The following is a 25,173-nucleotide window of genomic DNA, read 5'->3' on the forward strand; positions in this document are numbered from 1 at the left end:
TAGAAAAACTGACTTGAAAAAAGTAACCAAAAACGTCTTTACAATTCGTAATTTTATGCAGTAGGAATGAAGCAATTATACAGTCAGAGAGCAATGCCCCCTACCACTCATCTGCCGGACAAGCAGGTCTTCACAGTACAAACCCTCATTAACACAGTTGAAACTGAGTGCATTCATGTTCTGCTCATTTTTTCACTGAGGGCCTAAAGAAAATTATATCTCTTAACAGAAACTAAAAACCGAAACAAACCAACTTGAACTTACCAGGATCTGACTCTCGTCCACCCGAGTGAATCCGGTCGACGTTTTTCCAGTCCATAGCAATCTGGTATGTCAATAGAAGTTGTGGTAAGCAGTCAATGAACACCTCTAAGGTCTGCAGAGAAAGAGAACGAAGCTCCACGTCAGTGCGATTAAACTTTATATGCGATATAGTGTCGACTCCCCAAAACCATAAAACTGACTTTAATTGCCACCACGTGACTGTTTTATGGCCAGTGAGCCTATCTGCCGTTTTACGATCTAATTCGTGGAGAAAACCTCATTATTTATCTTACCCGCCAATGTCACGGATCCAGAATGGCAAAGGGTCTAAAGTTTGCTGCTAAAACCCTTTTCAGATTTCCAGAGAAGAGAAGAGTGCGAAACACTGGGCGTGGACGCACACTCATGTTGAGAAGTTGGCAAGGGGAACATAAGTACCCTTTCCACATTGGGTGAGTAAAGTAGTGATTAGTGCGTCCCATAGGCTACCTGTTGAACCACTCAAACTTTTACAGAAATAAACAAATTGTAAACAAACTAGAAATGGAACATTTCTTGCTACATATTTTATTTAGGTTTTGAAAGTGGAAAAGCTGGCATTTTTGCATTTTATGACTACTCACTCTTACATCAATAATCGAACAATTATGTGGTGCATTTGACTTTTATAGATACGCCTGCCTCTTTTATATACACACAATCCTTATGGGACAACAAACCTGACAACAAATTTAGATCTAACATTTTAAGTAAAAACTTTATTATTATGAACATTGCATTTATCGTTGGCCACATTGTTTTCTGCACTTCCAGTTATCATTCAAATTTCACAAGAAGGTAAATTAAATAATTCTAGCTGAACAGTTCAGTAAAACACACAAACATATTCAAGTATAAAAATGAGGACACGACAAATATTCGGACAAGTCTGAACATAACGATTTTATCAATACACAAAAATGACAGTAACACGAAAAAGAAACAGTCTTCTACTTCAACTTTACAATGAATTAAATACAATCGATATTTAATATCGAATTAAAATAAATACATTAAATACATCAATTTATATGTACAAACAGGAAACATAAAAAAACAACAACAACAAAAAACGCATTTAAGTTATGCTTCATTTAGCAAGAGTCAAAAACCTTTACAGGTTGGCTTACCAAATGCACCAAACATTTTTCGTCAAAACGTGTTATATTAATCGACACCTTTGTGTGGCTTTTCTAAGACAATGCAAAGGTCATCCACATTAGCAACATTACATGAAAACACAGAGGGGACTTGTTTTAATTACTACTATTATTGTTATTCCGACAAAGGCCGCAGAACAGGGCGCAACACTCTCTCACGACCAGTGGAAAGTTCTTTTGTGAAATGGGAAAAACCTTCATCCCCTTGTAAAACATACACTTATACGTGTGCGCGGGTGCGTACACACACGTATTGAAACACTAACAATTTAATTTATTCGTTATATGCACATTTACAATATACACATTTTCAGGGCCGGTATCCGCTTCCTGCAGCCACCATATTCATACTCTTCAATTTGTTGTCCTTTTTCCATTTCATTCTGCGGTTTTGAAACCATATTTTGATTTGTCTCTCTGAGAGACAGAGTGTGTGTGCAATCTCAATTCGTCGGCGACGTGTCAGGTACCGGTTGAAGTGGAACTCCTTCTCAAGCTCAAGTGTCTGGTAGCGTGTGTAGGCTGTCCTGGGCCTTTTCCCCTCCGGTCCGGTCAAATTGTCTGTTATACACAAAAGTGTGACATTTTCACTTTTATAATTGAATGCAGCCTAAAATAATACATGTAATCACAACACAAAACATGGTTTAAAGGACATGCCTCATCTTCAAAGTATGCGTGCATGGCACGCTCTCAATGACAGAAAGCATAACATTTAATTCGTTAAATGATCTCAAATGAAATCAGATTTATAATGAATTTAATAGCACAGCCAATTCATTAATGGGTAATAGACAGGGCAATTGATAATAGCTACAATTGGGTTCTTTCATTTTAATAAAATAAAATATATTTTATATTATGTTCCGAGACATGGAGTCAGTAAACAACATGACAGCATGCTGGAGGTGACAAATTTCGATATAACTGTCCAAAACCAAAGTAAACTACTGTATTTGCATTAGACGTCCCCAACTGAATTTGTGTAATTTGACAGGGGTTCATTCACACCTTACTCCGTCTTACTCCAACAAACATAAAAAAACAGAACTTTGTTTTCCATTTACCATGACTTAGATGAAGTTTTCGCATCCATGGATAAATCTGCGGCGCCTCGGATACATTCTGTGAAGCTGTCTGCGCACTTCCCGGCGGCTTTTCTTCCTCCATGGACGCTTTAGGGACGTCCTCGCGACTGAGAACCGTCCCGACGCTGTTGGTCGCAGAGCCAGCGGTGCTCGCTAGTGAGGTTTTCAGGGCGCGGTGTGACTGCTCGCTGACAGGAGAGTTGGCTAAGGATGAGCAGGGGAGAGGGTCAGAGGAAGTCTCGGCGCTGCGCGCGGTAACCGGTTGATTGTACCGGACAGGCGTCGCAGTTGGACTGTCTGTGTAGCTTTGAGTTTGCTCACCAGATGAGAGAAAGTGTCCGGTGGTAGAGCGCCCGGTGCTGAGATCCATTCCATTGTAGCCGTAAGCATACCTGCCCGAATGCATGCCCGTAGAATCTCTGCATTGGCCACTAGAGCTGTGGTCTCCATAGTTATGTAAGGGATAGTCCGCGCCATTTGGATAGCGACCGCAAAATGAGTTCACAAAATAAGAGCTCATTGGTTGACAATTACCTTATAATTATTTTTAGTTACTACAACTACCTTGATGGAGAGAACAATGCTGCCGTCTGGGTTTGATTTGTATCTCTTGGTGGTTTTGAGCTTCTATTACACCCTTGCACAATTTATGATGAATTATGGAAATGAGTGAGACACAGACTTAATGCTCCCTTACGTAGGCTCCCAAATATGGGGTACGGCTTAGAGTCACGTGTTTTTGTTGACCAGTCGTAAATCCTATTCCGTGACCTCCAGCGGTAAACTCACGCGTAAGCAGGAAATCAGGGTGGAATTGTTTGGATACGGGAGCGCGCAACAAGAGTTTCGCCGAACTAGCTGTTGTTTGCCCCGCTAAAGATTGGAGCCGCGCGCCACCCTCTGGTTAAAAGCGGTACTACATAAACCATCAGACTGGAAGCGAGCACGCGATGGGGTCATTCAGAGGGTAACGACTCTGCGGTAGAAAAATTGTATCTGGTGAAACAATGCACCGTGACCTGCACACAAAACACGCACCAGAATGTCTAATGGATTCAGTAGATCCAAAGACAAATGCATTTAAAGGTTTGAAATAAAGAACCGACAAGGATATAAAAATGTAATACCAAAGGATACCATTCTTAGGTCTATAGCCTACCCACTTAAAATAATAAGGAATAGCCTATAAGGAAAATAAACAGTGGTTTATCAAATAAAGAATTTACGTAATTCGGTATCAGGTACACCACATTCTCTTATATTATCTAATTTTAACATATGGTGCATGATCATCGCTAATTAATATAGTAGCTTATGTTATAAATCAAGAACATATATGGAAATAGTTAAATATGTTGAGCTGTGTGTCTGTGTGTGTCATGTCCTGGTAATCCTACGTCATGCTCGAAGACGGCAATACAATCATTTCTGACCTTGTGCAGGGGACCTTTTTTTTGGTTCCTATGAGGAAACAAGCTTATAAATCATACAGAATGATATTTTTTGAAAATCTAAAATAGCATAGCTTTCTGCAATGGGGTTTAGGGGTAGAGTAAGTGTAGGGGGATAGAATATACAGTTTGTATAGTAGGCCTATAAAAACCACTGCTGAATTAAAATGTTTAATTCTTCTTTTAATACTTTTAATTGATGGCCATCTGGTCTGGTTAAAATAAATTATCTTACATTTACTTATTGTTGTTTGTATGCCAACTGTGATTTTTTGAAGTCTGTGTGATTATGCTGCAAACTTACTTTCCCTATGGGGACAAATAAAACTGACCTCTCATGATTCAAATACGTTGGCCAGTGGCTTCAGAGGGAAAATGTATCTAATATAGCTAACTATATACAATATAGGGAATAGGCACATTCACAAAAATTACAGTTTCTTTGATTATAAGAGGAAAAAAAGAGAAAAAAAGAGAACTTTCATATATGAATGAATGTGTTCTACCGGTTTCCTTGACAAGCTGCCAATACCAACATGCAGGAATAACATCAGCAGGATCTTATGATGAAGAAAAGAGCAAAGCGGTGACAAAGTAGCTTGCCCCTTTATGCTTTTTGTAACATTGTAACCTCGTAATTAACGATACACGGCACTATATGTGCTATACAGCCTATGTATCGTTAAAATTCACCTTAAAAACAACTTTTCTTCTCCGCAGCTGCTGGTTCTGCATTATATAAAACCTTATTTAGGCCTCCTTTGACAAGACGACAAACAACTAGTTGGCGTCCTGAGATATTCGCTTAAGTTTCGGCTCTAGTTCAGCATCTTAAGATCCGACAGTTCCCGTAAATATCGAGCAATCTACTTGCTGGTTTTACGGTGCTCGTCGTATAATTACGCACGAAGATAGTTCCAATGACCTTGAGGTCGCGATTCGTCACAGAAAACACATTGCTTTGTCTTTGGCTGAGCTTGATTAATTTAGCTAAGCTTCGATAATTATGGAAATGTGGTGATAAGGATTAACTGTGAAATGTGGCGCGAAAACGTTATAAAATTCAAACAGAAATAAAAAGATAATAGCCTAAGTGATAATAATAATAATAATAATAATAATAATAATAATAATAATAATTCAATATAGGCCTACTTAGGCCTATTTACGTTTTTTTTTTAAGGCTATACTTGTTCTTCCGAAATTCAACATGCAAATTGTTACATTGTGGTAACACAAGACGCCTGCACATTCTGGCTATTCCAATAGGATAGATCCAGATATTTCAGGCAAGATCATTCTCTGTATAAATGTAATGCCGTTAATGCTATGAAAAGTAATGTTTTTGAGCTGTATCATCGGCAAAGATCTAGACAGATTCCTTGCCGTTTCACTTCACATTTCAGTATGTTACATTGTAACAGCTTGAACAAGTGAACTTAAACCACTTGCTTGTGCAGCCAGTAAAGTAGATCACCATCTAGTGGTGGTTTTGATGTACCATTATTTACCTCGTCATTCGTTCACAATTGAAGAGTTATAGAATTATGCATATCTCTTATGAATTGTATTCGTTTGTAATAATAGATTATATGGGATAAATTAAACATCCTATAGGTTCCATTTCCGATTAGGATAGGATGCTATATCTTCAACTTGTTTGGGGAGATTTTACTTTGCTTGCATTGTTTATAACGTGCTGAAATAAAAAATAAACAACTAAAAGGAAATAAATAAAATAAAAATATGAATGATTTAAAAGTACCATTAGCCTATAGTCTGCCCTATCGGATACTGTACGAAGGCTATAACCCGTTTTAAATTGAGGTGTAATTTTGCGGTTGTCCTACAGGTGACGGCATGTAGGCCTATATCATTATGCACTTTAGCACTCGTACGACGATTTTCAAAAGTCCTAATGATAATAAGCTTTTAATTACTGTATTTCTAATTTTATTAGGCGATTTGTATTAGCCGTTTATAGCCTATTAAATATCCTACTTAGACTTCTTTTTAAGAACATGATCTACAATCTGATTAATTAGCCTACTATTAAGTTATATGACAACAATTATTACTCGAAACCTCAAACTTTTCTGAAACAAGGACCACACCACAGTTCTTGCCTTAACAACGCATGATTAATTAAATAAAATAGCATACTGAATAGTAGGCTCTTATTCGAATACAAATAGCTTATGTAAACTTATTCCAAATAGGAAAATAATAATAAGCAGCCTTCTATTCTTATCAAGTTTTTATCAAGACATGACCATTTTTGCAACGTTTAGGCTACTGCAGTCATATGACATACCCAACAGTTTTTAAGGAACAGCAGTAGACATTCTCTTGTGGATAACAAGAGAATACTACAAACAACAACAGCAACAGCAGCAAACAAAAACAGCATCACCAGAACAACATCAACAACAAACTTAATTTGAATTTTTCCCAAAATGTGCAATATTAGATACATTACTTCAAAATCAGTGCGATGGTACAAAAACAACCCAAGTCCTTACCGTTCAGAGTGTCTGTTGGTCGACGAGGGCAAGAATCAAAAGCTGGTGAAAATACTTCACAGATCTTCGGAAAGCTTCTCTATCATGCCACAGTGTGCCAAACAGGATGAGCAGTTTTCTCTTTTCCGTAGGTCAGTGCTCACTTCGTTGGCAGCGAATGTAGAATATTACCTCAAAATTGAAAGACAAGAAAATAACAACGACGAAATTGTGTGTAAAAGCAGAGGTAAAAGAATGCTAGACAAAGCAAGGTCAGAAGAAGTATGCTGCTCTATTTTGGGTAGGGATACATTCACATAAAAAGTTAACGTTCATGTGGCCTCAGACACGTGACCAACGTGGTAGCCAATAGGAGCTAGCGGCAGCTCATAAAGTTGTATGGCAAAGTAGTAAATTTTCATAAACAACAACAGATTTATAGCTTCTCCAGGGAACAGAACAGAGGTGGGGGCTGGGAAAGCAATGTTTTCAGCCAGGCGCCATTTTACAGAGAGGAGGAGCTCACAGGAAAAGTATCCTAACTCTAAAGACTTATCCGCAGTAGTGTATAAACAACTTTTTTTCATCAATTGTTGAAATTGTCATATTGCTATAAATTTAACCATAATAAAGACATCGATTTATTATTAATAATAATAAAATCATTTCTTTATTAAAATAAAATATTAGTAAAAACATATTTGAAATCATAACGGAAACATAAGGATTTTAAATTATCAAAATATTGTGGAGGATAACTGATCTGTTCAGGTGTTTTTAAAAGAGAAAATAGATGGGACCACCATAATTACACAATATGTTTTACTTTAACACATAGGCATGTCCAATTCAATTAGGCTATAGGTAGCGCAGGGTTACAAGAGAAAAGGTGAGAAGAAGATTTTGTATTATTTAATGGAAAAACCGATCAGTGTTCTTAGTGTCTACATAACCATTTTAGTTGTTAAGTTTCCATTATGCTCCCAGATTTTAGAAAAATTCATATTGATGTTAACAGAGCAATAAAGAAGACGAGTTAACGCATTCTTAAATTGTGGCCATTTGACTTAGGCTATGATTGACTAACTGAACGTGTTAAGACAATAGCATCTAAATTTGATATGCGCAAATATAGGAGTTTTAACATTTGGTGTCCCTTGAGTCTATGGCGTTGGTTGGGTCATGTTGGCCTGTCGCCTTGTCAATAAAAAATGATCGAAATTTTACGTAAAATGCGTAAATTCGTAAAATGATAATTTTTTTTTTTAGATTTAACCATTTTAAACTGCACGATTACTCCAAAGAGAGACATTCACTCCATTTAGCCTTGTATTAGGGTGTCATGATCATACATAGGCTATCATCGCTAATGAAAATGATTCTTGGTTTTGTGTTAATAGATTATATTAGGCCTACAGTTTAAAAGATGCCTGTGAGCTGTAAATAGTATTCTGGTCAGTAGTTACTCTGTAGCCATCTGTTGCAGTAGCCTATAAGGCACAATAACATCGGAGATATAATAGTTTCTTTAACAGAGTATGTTATAAATCTTGCAAGCAGACACAAAGAGAGAAATCAATTATGCAACCAGATACGCATAGGAGATCCTCTAAATTAAGAAGCACTGAGTAATTAATTTATTACCACAGAGCCAAGACATTAAAACGTTTACGACTTCACACATGCATGAACAGCTGCATCGGCGGCTTTGGGTATGCAGTTACGACTCTGTAGCCTCTGACACAATAATATAAGAAAACCTACACAAGATAGACTACAAGCTGTCTCAAACAAACGTGAAAGTCATACCTTGCGTTCTCATTTGAAGATACACATCCGACTGGTTCTGTCCGTGCCATATGAATTTGGGGCGGGATATATCCAAGTTCCTTCTAAATCCCCCATGAGCCACAGCTTGGCCATGTCATGTGTAAGTAACATTTTAGAAAGTCATTTCCTCCTGCTGTATAGACGACCATTTGTTTCACACAAAGCAACATTTCTGGCCAGTGCTGAAGAAGAAGAGTGAGTGAGTGCGCCCTGCCCATGCCTGTGACAAATATTCCAATTTAATTCAAATTCATATTTTTTTCATCGTGCAGAATTGTTGAGCAGGAATCCTTGCTGTCGTTTTTACGAGCCAGGGTGATATACAATCCCATTACAGCCAGAGTTCATATTAAATACCACTTCACTGGCATTGGGTCCATGAAGTCACATGATTACTCCGCAAGCACTTAAACAGCCAATAAGCATTGCTTTTGCCTTTTCGTCAGATTGCATGAGTAGTTAATATCCAAATCAGTCAATGGTCCGCTGAAAATTCTTATGAAAATTAGTATTTAAAAATATAGAAATACTAATGAGACTTAGAATAATACGACTTTAGATCGTTTTTGATTTATTTAGAAAGTCTTCGAAAAAATCCATTGATTTGGCAGAACACATCTTACATTTTAATAGCTTAGTCTTTATTTCTTTTTTCTATTTCTTTTTTTATTTTATTAAAAGTACATTTAACAGGTTCAAAACATTAAAAGAAAAGTTTGTTTAACTATTAAAATTCCATTGTAGTATTCGGTATGTATTTCGTTTTATAGGCTACATTTTTCATTGTTGTGAAATAGAAAGGAGGAAAAATGAAGTATACAGGATGTTTGCATGAAATGTAATTTTATTTTAAAAGACGAGCCCTGAATACACGTAACATAAAAAATATAATGGAAGAAATTTAAATTGTAGATAATTTTGCCAAAAGGAAACAGTATTTGAATAAAACACAGGGTGTTCCAAACAATAACATAGACCTAGCTTTTATTTAAAGTACAGGTTAATCAGAGCATTTTCAAAAGTGCAAAGTTTAAAGTGCGATGTTTAAATGTAAACCAGATAGCCATCTACTCTAAAAACGCCAGGTCGTGCGTGTTATTTAATTTAATTTTATTTATTTATTTTCACTGGAGAGCACACAAGGTAACGCCAAATAGGCATATTACGAATTGCTGTGAGATTGTTTCGGTAACGCTGTATATTTTTATTCGACGTCATTTTACAGACGTGCAAAATTAGCATACAATTTACAAATACAGATGCCACTGCTTTTATGTGCTCATTTCACCTCCGAAAATGTCAATATTATGATTATTGTGTGGACTTTAATGCATTTTGAAAGACAAAGAAAACTTATTACAAAATAAAGATTTATATTACCAGTTATTACGTGTAATTTTGGGTGTGCATAGTAGACTAAATGTTAGTCTAAATTGTAGATGACTTGTAGAATAACCCAATGTTAGATCGATGTTAGTCTCAGAGGGAAACATCTTACGCTATAGGCTACTTGCTGGAAGGACCTCGTATAAAAATCCCAGAAGGTGCTCTTTAGGCAAACATCTTAGCACTTCAGTAGACTGCAAAATATTTAAAAGCCTTTACAGTTGTTTTGGCTGGTCACATTTAGAAAAACAATAGCCTATTTGAAAACACACACACACTGACACACTATGAAGAAGGCTTGTGCCGATATGCATTCATAGATTTTCTACAAAACCGTAACTGGAGTAGTTTAATCCAACATGTGTTCTGTATCAAATTTACCCGATATTTTTGCGAGAGATTTTTTTTTTAAAACGGAATGTCAATAAATAGACATTTTCTATTACCAAGATATATGGATAGAATATGGAACAGTGGATATAGTTAATATGGAATTAACATTAACATAGGCATTAAATGCAAAAATAAATAAATCTCTTTCGGTTCAATAGGCTTACTGACTAATTAAAAATCGAGAATATAAACCAGGCTTGACTCATAATCCAGACGGTGCTCAAATGATTTTGCTTCACTGTTACAATGTAAGTTGTAATTATTGCTTTACATTTACAATAGAAATAGAAGAAAGAGCATCAACATTTTTTTTTTTTTTTTTTGTTTTTTTATCAAACAAAAATGAAACAAAGGAAGCCATAAAAAACAAAACAAGATCATGGAAGCTATTGGAAATAGGCTAGGGCCACTCAAAACATTTCTCAATTATGAGGTTTTACTGACATCAAGTGGCCAAACTGTATAACAATGCAAGCAACTGTAGGCCTCCATAACTACGATATAATTTAATTTTTGCTTGGGCATCCACGATTAGACATTGTGTTATGGCCAAAATAATTCCCGCAAGTGAAAGCAAGAATATGAAAAAAAAATCATCATTTTCATTTTATTAGTGAGCACTGTTTTTTAAACTTCTTTCTGGAGAATTTGCACTGACGCCTGCATTTTACCATGTATAGGTCTACACAAAGGGTGCCATATAGAGTAAACTGCAATTAGAGACCAATAAAACTAGATTATTTCCGCTGGCTTTTTGTGCACGAAGTCGAGTCTCCCTGAAAGCACAGGGTAACTGAAGAAAATAACAGCACCTCTCCAAATGGGTGTCGGGCCTCTGGAAACGGTCTAATTGTGTCTGGACGGCCATAAAGCCATTGAAAACGGAATGCCAATGTCTGTTGCCGCGTCTGCGATTCATTGCCTTGTCTCCATGAGGAGGCCTTTGAAGTCAAAGTCCATCCGCTAGCCTATATCTGTGCCACTTATGGGCTTCCTCCAGGCTATAGTCTACAGTAGGCCTTACATATTCACATACTTTAAGGTTTGTTTAAACAGACAGAATCTGAACAGAACAGAACACCCCGAACTCCGTATCATCAATCACCTCATCATTGAGGTCCAAACGACATGTCTGTTCTTTTAATTCCACAGATTCATGCACACATGGTGCGTTGTTCACTTAGCCCAGCTGTCGAGTCTCATAATATCTCTGTTGTGTTGCGTTCTCTCGCCTCGCAGCGCTTTGCACACCATAAACGGTTATAGCAGTAATTGTCTTTTATGGCTGCATGCAGCTAACAACCTCATCTTACCAGGCCGGTCTACAAGACTGCTCTCCCCGACTCCAAACTCGCCCGGCATACCCTAGCCTCAGAGAACATTCCTCAAGAGCTGACGGCAGGTCTGTGAAATGGTTTGAGTAAATTACAGGCCAAAATTAGCGTCTGTATAAGACTTTAAGGTTTGAACACTCTTTTACTTCTACTTCTTCTTCTTTTTATTGTTATTTACATATCGTTTTGCGTTTTTTTTTTCTCGAAAAACAGCTGCTCCTACTAGGCTTTAAAAAAATCATCTTTCTCAATGAATCCTTTTAATTAGGACTGTTTACACAGCATCCATTAAAGTAAAACAATAAACCAACAGCAACCAATAAAAATAAAATAATTGTAATAATTATACAAAAAAATAAATCTAATAGGCATAGGCCTATATTTCCCTTCCCTTAATGCAAAATACAACTTTACGGAAAAAGTCTGAAAAGGAAAAGCACAAGAAAATCTACCAAAAATTACACAATTAAAACTTTACATGTAGGCTACAAGCAATTTATTACATCGTTACATTACAACTTAATTGTTCTTTCAAAAATGTCACGAGGAATACAAAATATAAGGGAGACTTGTTTGGAGATATGAATTGCTTTTATTATTCAATAAATAAAATCACAAATGACATCTGAGAAAATAGGTAAACAATAAACAAAAATAAAATAAAAATAAAAATATGACGGTCAACAGACCATGAGGTATTTGTAAAGTTGCCTACAGTGCGTTTATATCTACAGCTCAGTATCTAATTTTACTTGTTCCCTGAAGTTCGCAGACTTCACCCATTATCACATCGTGTGATATGGCGTGAAAATGTTGGTCGATTCAAAACAAATAGGTAGTGAAGTGACTAGTGGTAATGGCATATTAAAAAATAATCTAAGGTCACACGATCTCAAGTGTATTATCTTTACATAAAACTGGGCCAAATATTTCTAGACAAAATATAGGAAAAGTTACAGAACAAAAGAAAATGTTAATTGAAGGTCTGAAATACACACCTACAATCGAAGAAATAGCACATATAGCTCCGACATATTTAGGCTATTCATTCCTAATAAATTAGGTCTAAATTAAATACAGATTGTTTAAGGCTGCATCAGCGAACGTCTGAAAAATGGATTTGTGCCGTATTCATTAAAAGTGATCCACATATGACAAATAGCCTATAACTCAATAAAACAACACGATCCCAGCTTGCTTTAAGTCAAATATGGTTTGTTTGAAAAGAATGACACCTAATGTAAAATTCCACGACAATCATTTCATTAAAAGGATGTATCATCTCACATCCTCACATACACGAAGTGCTTCATTCGTCCTTCGTTCCATCTCTTTTAAATTTTTTCATCTTCATCCTGCGGTTTTGGAACCAAATTTTGACCTGTCTCTCCGTGAGGTTCAGTAGACGGGCGACCTCGTACCGCCGGTCGCGCGTGAGGTAAGTGTTAAATAAAAATTCTTTCTCCAGCTCGAGGATCTGGTGCTTAGTATAGGGGCAGCGTTTTTTACGCGTTGAGCTCGCGTGAAGCCAGTTGGACACAGGGTTGTCTAGGGAAAGGTATAGAGGCATATGGGAAGGAGGGTTTCGAAATCATAAGCGAATAGTGAATAGTTTTTACACAATGCCCTATCTAAAATCCAGACGAAGGCATAGCCTAAATCACAGTTACCCAAACATAGCCTATGTCTCAGAGCCTCGTAACAGTCACGTCTCAATGTAAAATATATCACCGTCAAAAATATTACAGCAGTTAACTACCAGAATCGTGTTAAATACATAAGAAAGGTGCATAATATAAGTTTAATTTCATTGTAGCCTACTATCGCACCATCTGGTCAGCCTTACCTGGATGAGCGCCCGGTTTCTCCTCGATATTGCCTCCCTTCTCAGCAGTCCGGCTAGATACTTTCTCTGTGTCGGTAGAACATCCCCCGTTAATGAAGCCTCCGGGAGGGAGTGCAGCATGTGAACTGGCCTCAGTGCCGTCCTCATTCGTTCTATTTGTATCGGGTTTGGTATGATAGTGATGATGTACCGTCGGTAGCTCAGTGAAAGGCAGCCCACATGCAGAGTCCAAAAGCCAAGACTGCACGTAATCCCCAGCTACTTGAGGCTGTGTATGTGGCTGATACACTGACGGTACACCACTGGAGAAATGCGTTGGGATGTGGCCCCAACCTGAGCCACCATAAACGGCTTGCTTTGCCGGGAATGTGCAGGGACCGATCTCTGTATGATCTGTGGGTAAAACGGAGGGCCTGTGCTGAATGAGCCCTGAACCTGAGGAAAAGCGAGTCTCCTCGTTGTCCGGCATTACAAGAGAGTCAATATAGTATCCTGTCAAAGCTCCAGATGTCGACATGGCAGGCACGCACTCTCATGCATACACACACATAAAAACATCCACACACACATACAGTAACACGCTCACAAAATAACAATCTGTGAAAATGGAGAGGCAACTTCCCCCTCGCAAAGCCCCAGTCAAGTAATGAAGTTGAGAGCAGACCGCCATTTGATTGGGTGAGGTACACACGTGACAACACACACACACACACACACACACACACACACACACACACACACACACACACACACACACACACACACACACACACACACACACACACACACACACACACACACACACACACACACACACACACACACAAAATCAATGGAATTTCTCAAAAAAAAAAAAAGAAAAAAAAAGTGAAATGTGTTGCATTGGTTCCAATTAAACTCTTCTATACCTGTATAAACCACAATCGAATAAGCTTTACAAAGAATATACAAAAAAACTATACAAAAGGTTTTCTTTTCTTTCTTCAGACAAAAGCCACGGGTAAGAGACATTGCTAGAAATGTATGTAATCAAACTGACACTATGATGCTATTTTTATTAATAGGATTAGTATTAATATTAATAAAAGCTCTTTCATTTTTCATAAGTGTTCCTTACATTTTCTGTACCAAGTCAGTTTGAATGTTATAACCATTTGACTTTATTGTCTATTCGATTGAGTTTATCGTTAATAAAATAGTTAATATAATGCGTATAATGTAGGCCTATAGCCATTAACTGTCAAATTGTATTTTTTCACATTCGTCATATTCTTTATGGATTTTATACATTGCTTGAGACATGTATAAGGCTTCTGTTTGGCTACAAGGTGCATTGTGTATTTTTCTTGTTTCAGTTTGTTGCAGTTTGTTGATATTCAATAAATTTGCAAATACAGAAGATTCTGTATAATCAATAAGAAGTTATCTCTTTTAGTCCACCATTACAGTATATTCTCAGTCATACTGAATATGTTGGAATAATGTACTATGTGAAGAGTATATTTTAATGCATAAAGGACACACATTTCTTTAGATAGTAATATACCAGCAACAGCTTGTTGTTGAACACCAAGTGAAAATATAAATGAACAGAATTAGCTGAACATGGTAGCTTCCCGTTAATTCAAGTCGTCGTGTCCATAACAATACATCAAACAATGTAACAATGTAACTAACAACTGTAACCATTTTATTTTAACAATAGTGTAACTAATCCCTCTAAATTTCGTTGTTCAGTAAAATAGTAAAGGTAACACTTTACAATGAGGTTTCATTTGTTAACATTAGCTAGCTAATACATTAACAATATGAACTAACGAAATAACGAACTAATGTTAATTAATAAAAAGTTCATGTTCATATTAGTTCACAGTATATTAACTAAAGTTAAGAGATAAAACTTTCGATCTTAAAAATGTAGTAGTAAATATTGAGATTAACATCATTAATAAATCCTGTCCAATTATTGTTCATTGTTAGTTCATGTTAACCAATAAAACATTATTGTCAATTGCAATAGTATTATACGATCCAATATTATTATTATTATTATTGAAAATATAATAGGCTATTATGTAATACTATATTATATTATATTTAAATATTATTATAATAAATGTTGTTGTTGTACGTTTTATTCGGCAAACATTGCCCATAAATAGATTATACTGTATACATTGTATGCTTTAGATATAAATCATGGTAGCCTAAAAAAGAAGAAGAAGAAGGAAAAAAAACAGAATCACACATTTTTTTAACGGCAAAAGCAAACAATATAACACGTAATACAAGAAAACTCAAGAAAAATTAGTAGCCTAATTACTGTTTTTTCAAACTTTTTTTCTTTTACTTTATAATCAGGTATATTTTCTACAGCCATAAATACAAATAAAGAAAGTCTAATGTGCATCGGCTCAGTATTATGAGCCTCGTACAGTAGGCCTGATGACAATGCAGACAAAGGCTATATCAAAAACAAATTACACACACACACACACACACACACACACACACACACACATACATACATACATACATACATACATACATACATACACACATATATATATATATATATATATATATATATATATATATATATATATATATATATATATATATATATATATATATATATATATATATATATATATATTATTATTATTATTATTATTATTATTATATACACACACACATATATATATATATATATATAAAATATATATATATATATAATTTTTCAATTTTTCATATTGCTTATTGGTCCACCAGTGATTACAGATAGTCAGAAGCATTTTACAGCAGGAAACACCACTACTTTTCAAAAAAAGAAGAGAGAGAAAAAGAGACGGAAACCGCATGGCCCTTTGAAGCCGTAAACTGCGATAGGGTGTTTGTTAACACAACCGAGTTTTACCATAGGCGCTATTCATGCTTTTTAGGTCTTTTAGCTGTACTGGAGTGCCACCATAAAGCCAATCTTGTCTTTTGTGTTCAGCCACTTATACGGCGCTAGGCGGAAGCCAGGAAAGGCCATTTCTTTAGCTCAGTGGAACGCCACCGAGGTCGCTGTTGCTTACAGCAGACGTGGCCGATTACGGTGTATTGGACGTAACCGAGGCCTTGTCAAGGCTGTCTACATTGAGTTCGAAAAATCAGTCTCTGCCATCAGCCCGGTTCACTAGCAGAGCGATAAAAATAAAAAATAAATAAAAATATAACTAATGTCGATTATGTTCAAAAAGAGGTTGCATTTCGTACAATTGAAAAAGCAAGGCTGTAAAATGTATAGCCTAATGATCATTTAAATGCTTTCGGTCTGTTTCGATATCCGCTAAAAAAAGATCGTAGGTTACTGACGAATGAAACTGGGGCAATTAAGACAGTTTCGTGTTGTAGGGTTTAATTATACAATCCCAACAACATGAAACTACCTAAACCACTCGACAGTCTGGTTCAAATTCTCGGGAACAAAAAACGAATAGTAGGCTACGCTATGTAAACAAATCTCCGGCATTGTCTTTAATTTAATCTTTACAAAGAACTATCAAACAACATGCATTTTCCGTAACAGCCAAAACCAGTAATGTCAGAATAGCACCTTACCTGTGTTAACTTCAAAAAAATTACCAAAAAATGACTGTTTTCCAACGCTTGAAATCCGAACGTCTTTATTCCTACCTCTATCCAGTCTCTACTGAGGGTATAGTCACTCAGAAAAGTGACGAGCCTCATAAAGTAGCCAGCAATAAAACGCCACAAAAGAGGACTAAACTCGTATAGACTGTCTATACATGTAGTGGCCGGTCGCTGAAGTAGCCTTGGTTTAAATACATTTCCGCCGGAGAGAACGGAAACGAAATTTATGACTTAAAAAATCTAGAACGTATTAAATGTTGAAAATCCTATTTGTTCTCTAAGCGAAACTCAACAAATGTCAAGTAAACACAAATGCAAAAAAGGCCTATACACACACACTGCAAAAGCAACATTGTAGCCTATTCAAACACATTCTGCCCACTATCCACTTTTTTTTTTCTTTTTTCTTTTTTGTCGAGGGTTTATGTCGTTCTTAATTCATTTTATAATTCGTCGTTCAACGACCTTGGTATGTTAAAGATACATAGAAGCAGCCTATGCTAGTAACCAATGATAGGCCTACAGTAATGTGTAGGCTATAAAAAAATAAAGCGCCTGTGCGGGCACGGTTTCAAAATATTTTAACTTATTAGCTAGGCCTATATGATTCTTTAAAAATGCATAGCCCACCATTACAATTAAATTCAAAATAGACACACTAATACATCCATTTTAATTTAAGCTATACTCTTCAATTAGGCCCTATATTTTTTTCTTTTTTCACAATGCTGGGTGCTGTCTAGGCATATTGCAAGAACAAAGATAAATCGATTACATTCCATACGTTAGTAGGCTTTGAACCACATGATTATCATCCTCGAAAATCAGATAAAAAAATCTCGAAGAAAAAGAAGATGCAGAAAACAAGTAACCTAAAAATATGTCGCTAGGCTTCTGGTCATGATGAAAACTCATAACCGTGCTAGAGTCCGCGGGTCTTTTGTCTTTTCGCGGGTAATTTCTCCACTTCATACATGGCGGTTCTAGGGAACTATTTTGACTTGACTATCGGTCAGGTGCACACTGCAGACAATTTCTAGGCGGCGCTCCTGAGTCAAACTACATACCCTATATAGAGTGTAGAGTAACCTCTTCTCCAGCTGTAAGGTTTGTTGTTTAATACAAGGACAGCTCTTCTTCCGGGAAGTCTTCCGTTTGCCAGTTTGTTGAACACTCCATGTTTCCTGTATGAGATATAAAATTAGTAAAGTGAGTGTTTCATTATCAACATAATAAATAAATGTAAGTGTTGTTTTCAAAATTAAACACAAAGTAAAAATATTTTTTAGAAGGCTTTACGAACTAATATCAGTAATCTTCAGTATTGGCCTGGATTGATTGCATGAATACAGTTGATCTTTATTTCTGTATACATTTTTAATAGAATAGTTTTAACCAAAAGTGACATTCTTTTTAAATATATTTTATTTTATTTTATTTTATTTTAGTAATTCATTAGCCTATTAGTATACGACATGATTTAAAACCGTTTCAACACAGTTTAGTAGGCTTAGGTATCTAAACCTTTTTTCTTGAGTCATGCAGATATAGCATTTACCTATATGTTTGTTGTTTATGATATTTACCTTAAACTAAATATCTGGAAATATATTAGGCCTAGCCTACTTTTAATTAAATAAATTCATTTATTTTCTGCACCAGTTTCTTACATTAATGGCTTTAAGTGTAAAGTTAAAGGTATGGAGAGCAGACCAATTACAAACCGATTAACTTACCTTTGTCACATTACACCGAACAATAGGCTATATCAAGTATCAAGTTCTGTAGGCTTGACATATTTCCCAAACGTGCTTTGTTTCTTGTGCATCTTCCTCATCTCCATCTTGTCCCTTGATAATACTAGCCTATAAGCAGCCATAGTAGAGACAGGATTCGACGTCTGATATGATATGGTCTGTCTTATTCCTGCAAGATACCATGATAAAGTTATTGGATGTATAAATCCGACGCATCCCGTGAACTATAATCCTCACTCACTGTGGCTGGCTGCTTCTTTAGTGCACTTCCGCTACTCGAACAACATGCCCGTTTTCTTTGATGTCCTGAGGACAGAGGTAAAAATCTATTCACGATGCGACACGAGCTTCTCCAGACCACATCGCCATAGTGGTCATGGTTTGGACAGCCCCATTTGTTTAGTTTTGTTGGTTTATAAAATAATCATCCAAGTCAGATGCTAAACTCCAGCTGCTGATGCTGGTCAACCTGCCAGGTTCAGTCCGCTTATTAATTAAGGAATCCAAATGACGCTCACTCCCCGCTAACTGGCCCGCCATTACCGGAAAGTGTTTGGAGACGAGAAAGGATGGGCGTCATTTAGGCTATAGCCTACTGCGTTTGACAAACTGGATGTAAAAAGGTGCCCTCATTCAATTCAGTGCAAACATTTCAACCAGTGGAAGCCTAGAAACACAAAGCCACACCCCTTCCATGCCTTCGTCACCTGTCTGTGGTGGAGCAGCAACTTTTGGACTGCAGAGAAGACCATGTGGGGCGGCTAGATTCTCGAAGTAGAGCTAAAAGGTGTGTAGCTATGTGTGGAATTGCGGGTTGCCACAAACTTTTTTTCACCCTCAGTGTTTGAAGAAATACACAACGCTCACACACTAAAAATGCTCGGTTGTCTCAACAGATGTTTGGGTCAAATATGGACAAACCCTATTGGGTTTAAAATTACAATGTAAAAAATGTAAGCGAACGGTTGGGTTTCTCCACATTTGACCCACACAAGGATGAAAAAACCAGCATTTTTTAGATTGTTAAGACGACCAAACAACTATTTTAAGATGCACGCTAATTTTATAGATTATTTAAAAACATATCGGCCTAGCCAACTCGAAATCGGGAGAGTCAGTTTCCCATCAGCGTGCGTTAATAACAATTAAATAATAATGTCGATTCTTTAATTAATACGTGTAGCATTATGTGTGGGACAGACTTTCTGGTGCACAGAAGTAGGCCTACCGTCATCAAACTTGGCCAGAATAGGCCTATTCATTTTCTTTAAAACATCCACATGCTAAAATAAAATAAAACAAACAAAACACTGACAACACAATGTTTCTTGGGTTGCAAAACTCACGCAGTTCGATATGACACTGAACTAAAAAAAATGCTGTTATGGACAAAGCCAGCCGTTGGGTTACATTTTTAAATTACATTTTTAACCCAACGTTTGGGTTTGTCCATATTTGACCCAAAATTGGGTTAAAACAACCCAACATTTTTTAGAGTGTGACGCTGACACTGGCTTGTTAAAATTCAAGTTTTAAAAAAAAATGTGAAAAGGGGATTTATAGTTGTAAGACAATCATAAATTCCACCATAGGACCATTTATCTCTCTTTCGATATTTTAAGTTGATTTTAAAATAAGGGCGATCTAACCTTTAACCTTTATTTAGTAAATGTAACAGTGCAATTTAAGGAACTATGGATATTAAACTAACTAATATTCTTTTGCTTTGCTATTGTGTTGCTATCCTAAGACAATCATCTCTGGAAATTTGTCTTAGGTGTCATTTAGTGGTTAGATTCGTGCATATATGGAAAATAAATACTATAGGTCACATTTGACCCACACAAGGATGAAAACAACCCAGCATTTTTTAGATTGTTAAGCCGACCAAACAACTATTTTAAGATGATACTATAGGTCTATTAGGTCTTAAAGATAAGATACTATAGGTCTATTAGACCTATAGTACTATTTTAATACTATAGGTCTAATAACAAAGTAAGGCTTAGATTGGGGACTACACAAACTTTTAGGCATTACTATTTCAGTCCTCATCAAAATAACAACAGCTGACCAATTCCTTCTTTAATATTTGTCGATCTAAATCTTATCTTTGATATGTCTTTTAGTTATAGGCCAAGGTACCAAAGTTCAAATGTCAGATAAACTCAGCACTTTTGCACGTTTTTTTATTCCCAAGATCGAGTTCGCTGTAAGAGAAACCCAAGAACAAAAATCTCTCATTTTATTGCTATCAGCGGAAGCATTTATTTTGCACCAGAGACAAATAGTCCACACGCACTGTAACACTACCCATTCGCCTGCTCTCTCCTTTTCATGTTGTTACTGAATCCCTCTTGCGGAAAGTCGCGATAATGTATCACAATTACAAACACCATTTATAATGCAATTTGTCAACCGAAGAGAAAAAAAAGAAATGTGCAGACAGCATACTCACTGTTAGCTATATTCTCCAGTTAATGTTCAATGATCGCTGAAAGCTCGAATGAAAACGTAAGCTACTTCATTTCTGAGGCCACAATAAATCCTTGATTACAGCTGGCAATAAATCACCTTAACCATTTTTGTAAAACATTAATCTAATAATTTTGCCTAAAATATATAAGCGAAAACGCATATCTTTCGTATCCTTAATGGATTTCTTAAACGACGGAGCATAGTTAATTTGCCATAAACTTTTTGATTTAGTGGTAAAAGTTGTTTTATTAGTGTTAATGCCCTCATATTTTTCACTATCATATTTAATATAATAAGAACAGTAGACGTTTAATGCGTGTTCTGGATCCAGACAGTTAAAGTTGTGGAATGTTTTAGTGACTTGCTGAATTTAAGGGAGATCGGTTGGAACACCTGCAAAGATCTCAAAAGATTTGAGTCTGCAGTCGATGTTCCACGGCCATGACATTGATCTCACGAGTGCCTCCCAATGGAGGCCGTTTGAACATGCTCGTGATGGGACAGTTATTATTGCAAGTAAATATAGACAGAAAAAAAAATTTTCCAAAAAAGGAAATAAAGCAGATGAAACAGCACAACGCGCCTAAAAAAAAAAGTGTTAAATTAATACAACAGATAGAAAGCACACGAACACTTCGTAATGCCGCCCCTCAATATCTCTTTGCCTCTGTACCCCTGTCCCCTTGGAATCGTGGCTAATAACCTTGGTTCTCAGACAGTTTATGGCACCACACTGCAATTGCCCAAATGCTCCAGACACAGACAGCTTTTATGGTCGTGTTGCTGAAGCAACAAGGAGGATGTCCCCGTAATTAGGCGGATATACCTCAGCGCCTCAAAGGATGCGCCAGCCAGGCCAAGTCGCTTTGCAGCAAGCAACCATAAAGCTCAGTCTTTCTCTCCCCCTCTTATACTTTCTACTTTCTTTCTCCCTCCCTCTGACTTAGTTTATTGCTCGTAGGATGCCATATATGAACGCTACGAGTACGGCCATAAACATTCAGATGATAACTGCAAAAACTGTAACCACAGTGCAATTGAAAAATTGTCAGGTAACAATTGCTTTATCTCATGGTCCGAGAGAGTTCTTGAGAAAAAAGGAGAAAACAACAACAACAACAACAACAATAAACAACAACAATAAACATTGTTCTTCATGAATGCACATAATGCGCATGTTTATGCTCATGCAATATTTTGCCTATATACAATTATAAGAAAACGGTGTACTACAAATATACTTTGTAACTCTTTGGTTATTTAATTTAGGAAATATATGTTAAACATTATGTTCTGGTGATGATGTTCTGGATTACAATCGGCCAAACCTTATTTTAACCCCGTGACAATACGGTGTAGAAGAACATGGGCAAATAAGTTTCTTGTGAGAACAGTTATGTAAAGAGTCCACTTCTTAAAGATAACCTTATTCGAGTCCGGAAATGTTGTTTATGACTGGGATGAGATTGAGCGAGTTTGCATTTTCCGTGCTGTCAACGAGCTTATTGTCTCTTTGTCCAGAGTTTGCACCAAGTGAAAACTTTGAATATAGGACTAATGAGTACATAGTTGCTAGTAATGAGTTTAAATTTACAATCCCGAGACGGCATGTAGAAGAAAGTGTTATTGATTAAAGTGTTCACTAACAACGACAGTGGATATTCCATTTAGCAAATCAAATAAATAATTCGAAAATTGGGTGCAGTCTGCTTCTAGCACTTTTTCTTCTATTTGGTCTCACAAAAGTCATTGGGCCAACTTGTACAACATTCCTCCACAGAAATTAACACGCCATACGAATGGCCTGTCAAAAGTCTTTCCTTGTTTATACCCATATATTTCAGCCATTTGCATGTCCATCATAAATGCAAGGGGAGAAGTAGCCTAGGCCTACTTTTTTAGTGTGTATCACGAGCTTATAATTAAATAATTTCTGTTCGCCACAAAATTGTATACGTTTATTTATTACGAGCATAAAACTTAAAAAACGTACATAAATTATGTGAATTTAAATCCAGTCATAGGACTATATGCTCTCTGTAATTGTATACAAGTGAATGGTGCCTTGTCACGAACTTGAAGTTAACCGCTGAGAGTCTATAACGTCTCGTATGTGATCTCATTATTGCAGCTGTTGTATATTATCTGTTGATATTTCCTTGTTCTAGAGCAGTGGGTTGGTGTAGTACTGTAACCGGTCCCGATTTAGTTTCTTTTCCTTCATGCGCCGGTTCTGGAACCATATTTTTACTTGGCGATCGGTGAGGTTAAGCATCCGTGAGAGCTGAAGTCGTTTCTCTTTGTTGATGTACACGCTGAAGAAGAATTCCCTCTCGAGCTCCCGAATTTGAAATTTAGTGTAGGGACATCTCTTCTTGCGTACCCTGGGTCCACCTGAGACAATGAAAAAAAAAAAAAAAAAAAAAAAAAACGTCATTGCTCTTAGTCTAGATTATAAAAGATAAGAAAAGCCTATAGGCTATACATTATTGATTATTGAAGTTATTAATGTCAAATATATAAATTTAGGCTAAACGAATATATTATTTATTATTACATAGGCTATATTATTATATAACATTATATTACTCATATAGCCTATTATCATTATGAATAGGCTAATAATATTAGTAATGGTTGTCAGCGTTAATTACTAAATACGAAAACAATAAGTCGAACTGTTTTATTTTAGCCTACAAGCTAAATTTTTTTTATCTAAAGCGTTGTAAAATTATATATATATTCTATATATTCTTATTTTTTGAACCAGTGGAAAAAACATGTATGAATTACCAGAGATATACGAGAAGCTTCCTACTCTAAATGTTGTAAGCATTCCTGTGAAATCACTGCGGCCACTTAAACGCATTTTAAAGTTCAAGTTAAAAGTTTCAAGTCTTTTCATGGCCAATTTCAATTCCAAGCACGTGATTCTCACAGTTTATAAGTAGCCTAGGTTTTGTTGGGAAAATCTCGGCCCCTCTATAAACCTTATACGCTTATAAAACAGCATATAAAAATTTAACAGGAGCGGCAAGATTGCAAACTTTCTCGCATGACAGTCTCGCTGAGCTCATACTTACTGCTCGCACCGCTAGTCTTTTCCTCATTGTTTCCGGAAGAAGATTCTGGACTACTGGTCTCCTGTCGCTCCTTTCCTTCGGAGTCCTGCTCCGGCGCGGGCGCTGGCGTTGGCTGTTTGCTGGAGTGCGTTTTATCCCTCGCTGCAAAGTCGCTGTTCGCTACACTGTCCGAGCCGCCGTAAGCGTTGTCGAAAAACTGGTCAAATGCTTGAGGAAGCACCCCGTTTCTTCCAACACTGCCGTAGAAATTGTGCGCGGAGGTCGAGTTCGATGAGTGATAATACGCAGATGCATTATTTTTGGGGAACATTTCACCAACTGTAGTTGCCGCTGGTAAACACTCCCTGTGTACAATGTCCTCCGACGGATAACACTGAGCCAATGGACCCCGGTGAGGCCATTTACCGGACGCGTCAATAGCATAGTCACGGAATGTAACCTCCCTGACATGTTGTACCTGAGGCAGGTTAGAGGAGTAAGAGTAGGTGACGGGACGAGAAGACTGACTTTGAGATAGAAAAGAGGGCAACGTGGAGAAATCAGCACCCGGAACGTAATACGTGCAGCTGGGCAGATACATGTTGGAGCCAACGGAAACCCTCTCGTCAAAATCCATCATTGTACCCGCGCAGCGTCTAGCTTGGGCTAGCGAGACCTATACGCAACGCCCACAACATGCTCTCATGTGCGCGTGCCTCTTACCCGCGTTGTAGGGGTATCGAGAGGCAGAAATGTTGAGACGTAAGATGACGTGGAAATTCATCTCTGTCCAGTCCAACTGAGGCCAGGATCACGTGATCTGGAAAAGAAATTGATAGATCCTCGCTCACTGTTTGTATCGACGAGAAAGCTATCCATGAATTACGAATGTATTTGCAATGTCTTTGCGAAAACTAGTTCGTGAAGATTAAAAAAATCTCTGTT

At 36.8% G+C, this 25,173-nt stretch overlaps 4 protein-coding genes across 7 annotated transcripts in view; all 4 read right to left on the reverse strand.

Annotated features, from left to right (window-relative positions):
• hoxa3a (homeobox A3a) overlaps positions 1-6,543 on the reverse strand; it is a 28,084-nt gene extending 21,541 nt beyond the window's left edge. Inside the window, exons 1-2 of one of the 2 annotated variants that reach the window (XM_081377456.1) lie at positions 6,525-6,543; positions 265-376 (exon numbers count right to left, since the gene is read on the reverse strand). The gene's annotated coding sequence lies outside the window, so the exon portion shown is untranslated. The remainder of the gene's footprint in view (positions 1-264; positions 377-6,524) is intronic. The other variant, XM_081377453.1, reaches the window with a different exon arrangement.
• Positions 418-3,586, reverse strand: hoxa5a (homeobox A5a). Of its 2 annotated transcripts, XM_081377460.1 has the most exons (3): positions 2,873-3,586; positions 2,531-2,755; positions 418-2,024 (listed from the first exon to the last, which is right to left on the reverse strand). In XM_081377460.1, the coding sequence occupies exons 1-3, from the start codon at positions 3,069-3,071 to the stop codon at positions 1,774-1,776; spliced, it is 675 nt and encodes a 224-aa protein (XP_081233586.1). In that variant the 5' UTR covers positions 3,072-3,586; the 3' UTR covers positions 418-1,773. The 2 variants fall into 2 exon arrangements, with proteins under 2 accessions (XP_081233586.1, XP_081233585.1); XM_081377459.1 differs by having other exon boundaries at positions 2,531-3,586.
• Positions 6,544-6,551: 8 nt separating the features above from the next.
• On the reverse strand, positions 6,552-13,937 carry hoxa9a (homeobox A9a). Of its 2 annotated transcripts, XR_014031002.1 has the most exons (3): positions 13,293-13,937; positions 8,313-12,994; positions 6,568-6,695 (listed from the first exon to the last, which is right to left on the reverse strand). XR_014031002.1 is itself a non-coding variant. In XM_081377461.1 (2 exons), exons 1-2 carry the CDS (start codon positions 13,807-13,809, stop codon positions 12,756-12,758), a joined length of 756 nt encoding a protein of 251 aa, XP_081233587.1. In that variant the 5' UTR covers positions 13,810-13,937; the 3' UTR covers positions 6,552-12,755. The 2 variants fall into 2 exon arrangements, 1 of the variants encoding a protein (XP_081233587.1); XM_081377461.1 differs by having other exon boundaries at positions 6,552-12,994.
• Positions 13,938-22,215: 8,278 nt separating this feature from the next.
• hoxa11a (homeobox A11a) lies at positions 22,216-24,966 on the reverse strand. Its single transcript, XM_081376149.1, has 2 exons — positions 24,250-24,966; positions 22,216-23,560 (listed from the first exon to the last, which is right to left on the reverse strand). Exons 1-2 carry the CDS (start codon positions 24,866-24,868, stop codon positions 23,331-23,333), a joined length of 849 nt encoding a protein of 282 aa, XP_081232275.1. The 5' UTR covers positions 24,869-24,966; the 3' UTR covers positions 22,216-23,330.
• Between the last annotated feature and the right edge of the window lie 207 nt (positions 24,967-25,173).

The sequence above is a fragment of the Scardinius erythrophthalmus genome (assembly GCF_964197995.2).
Source record: "Scardinius erythrophthalmus genome assembly, chromosome: 10".
Taxonomy (NCBI): Eukaryota; Metazoa; Chordata; class Actinopteri; order Cypriniformes; family Leuciscidae; genus Scardinius; species Scardinius erythrophthalmus.

What these genes read in the sequence shown, in the direction of transcription:
- hoxa5a (XM_081377459.1), bottom strand. Translation starts at nt 3,071, where the DNA reads ATGAGCTCTTATTTTGTGAACTCATTTTGCGGTCGCTATCCAAATGGC. An exon ending in AAAACTTCATCTAAGTCATG is followed by an intron (nt 2,025 to 2,530) that starts GTAAATGGAAAA and finishes TGTGTATAACAG; the next exon opens with ACAATTTGACCGGACCGGAG.
- hoxa9a (XM_081377461.1), bottom strand. Translation starts at nt 13,809, where the DNA reads ATGTCGACATCTGGAGCTTTGACAGGATACTATATTGACTCTCTTGTA. An exon ending in GAAACCGGGCGCTCATCCAG is followed by an intron (nt 12,995 to 13,292) that starts GTAAGGCTGACC and finishes ACCTTTCCCTAG; the next exon opens with ACAACCCTGTGTCCAACTGG.
- hoxa11a (XM_081376149.1), bottom strand. Translation starts at nt 24,868, where the DNA reads ATGATGGATTTTGACGAGAGGGTTTCCGTTGGCTCCAACATGTATCTG. An exon ending in AAAGACTAGCGGTGCGAGCA is followed by an intron (nt 23,561 to 24,249) that starts GTAAGTATGAGC and finishes TCATTGTCTCAG; the next exon opens with GTGGACCCAGGGTACGCAAG.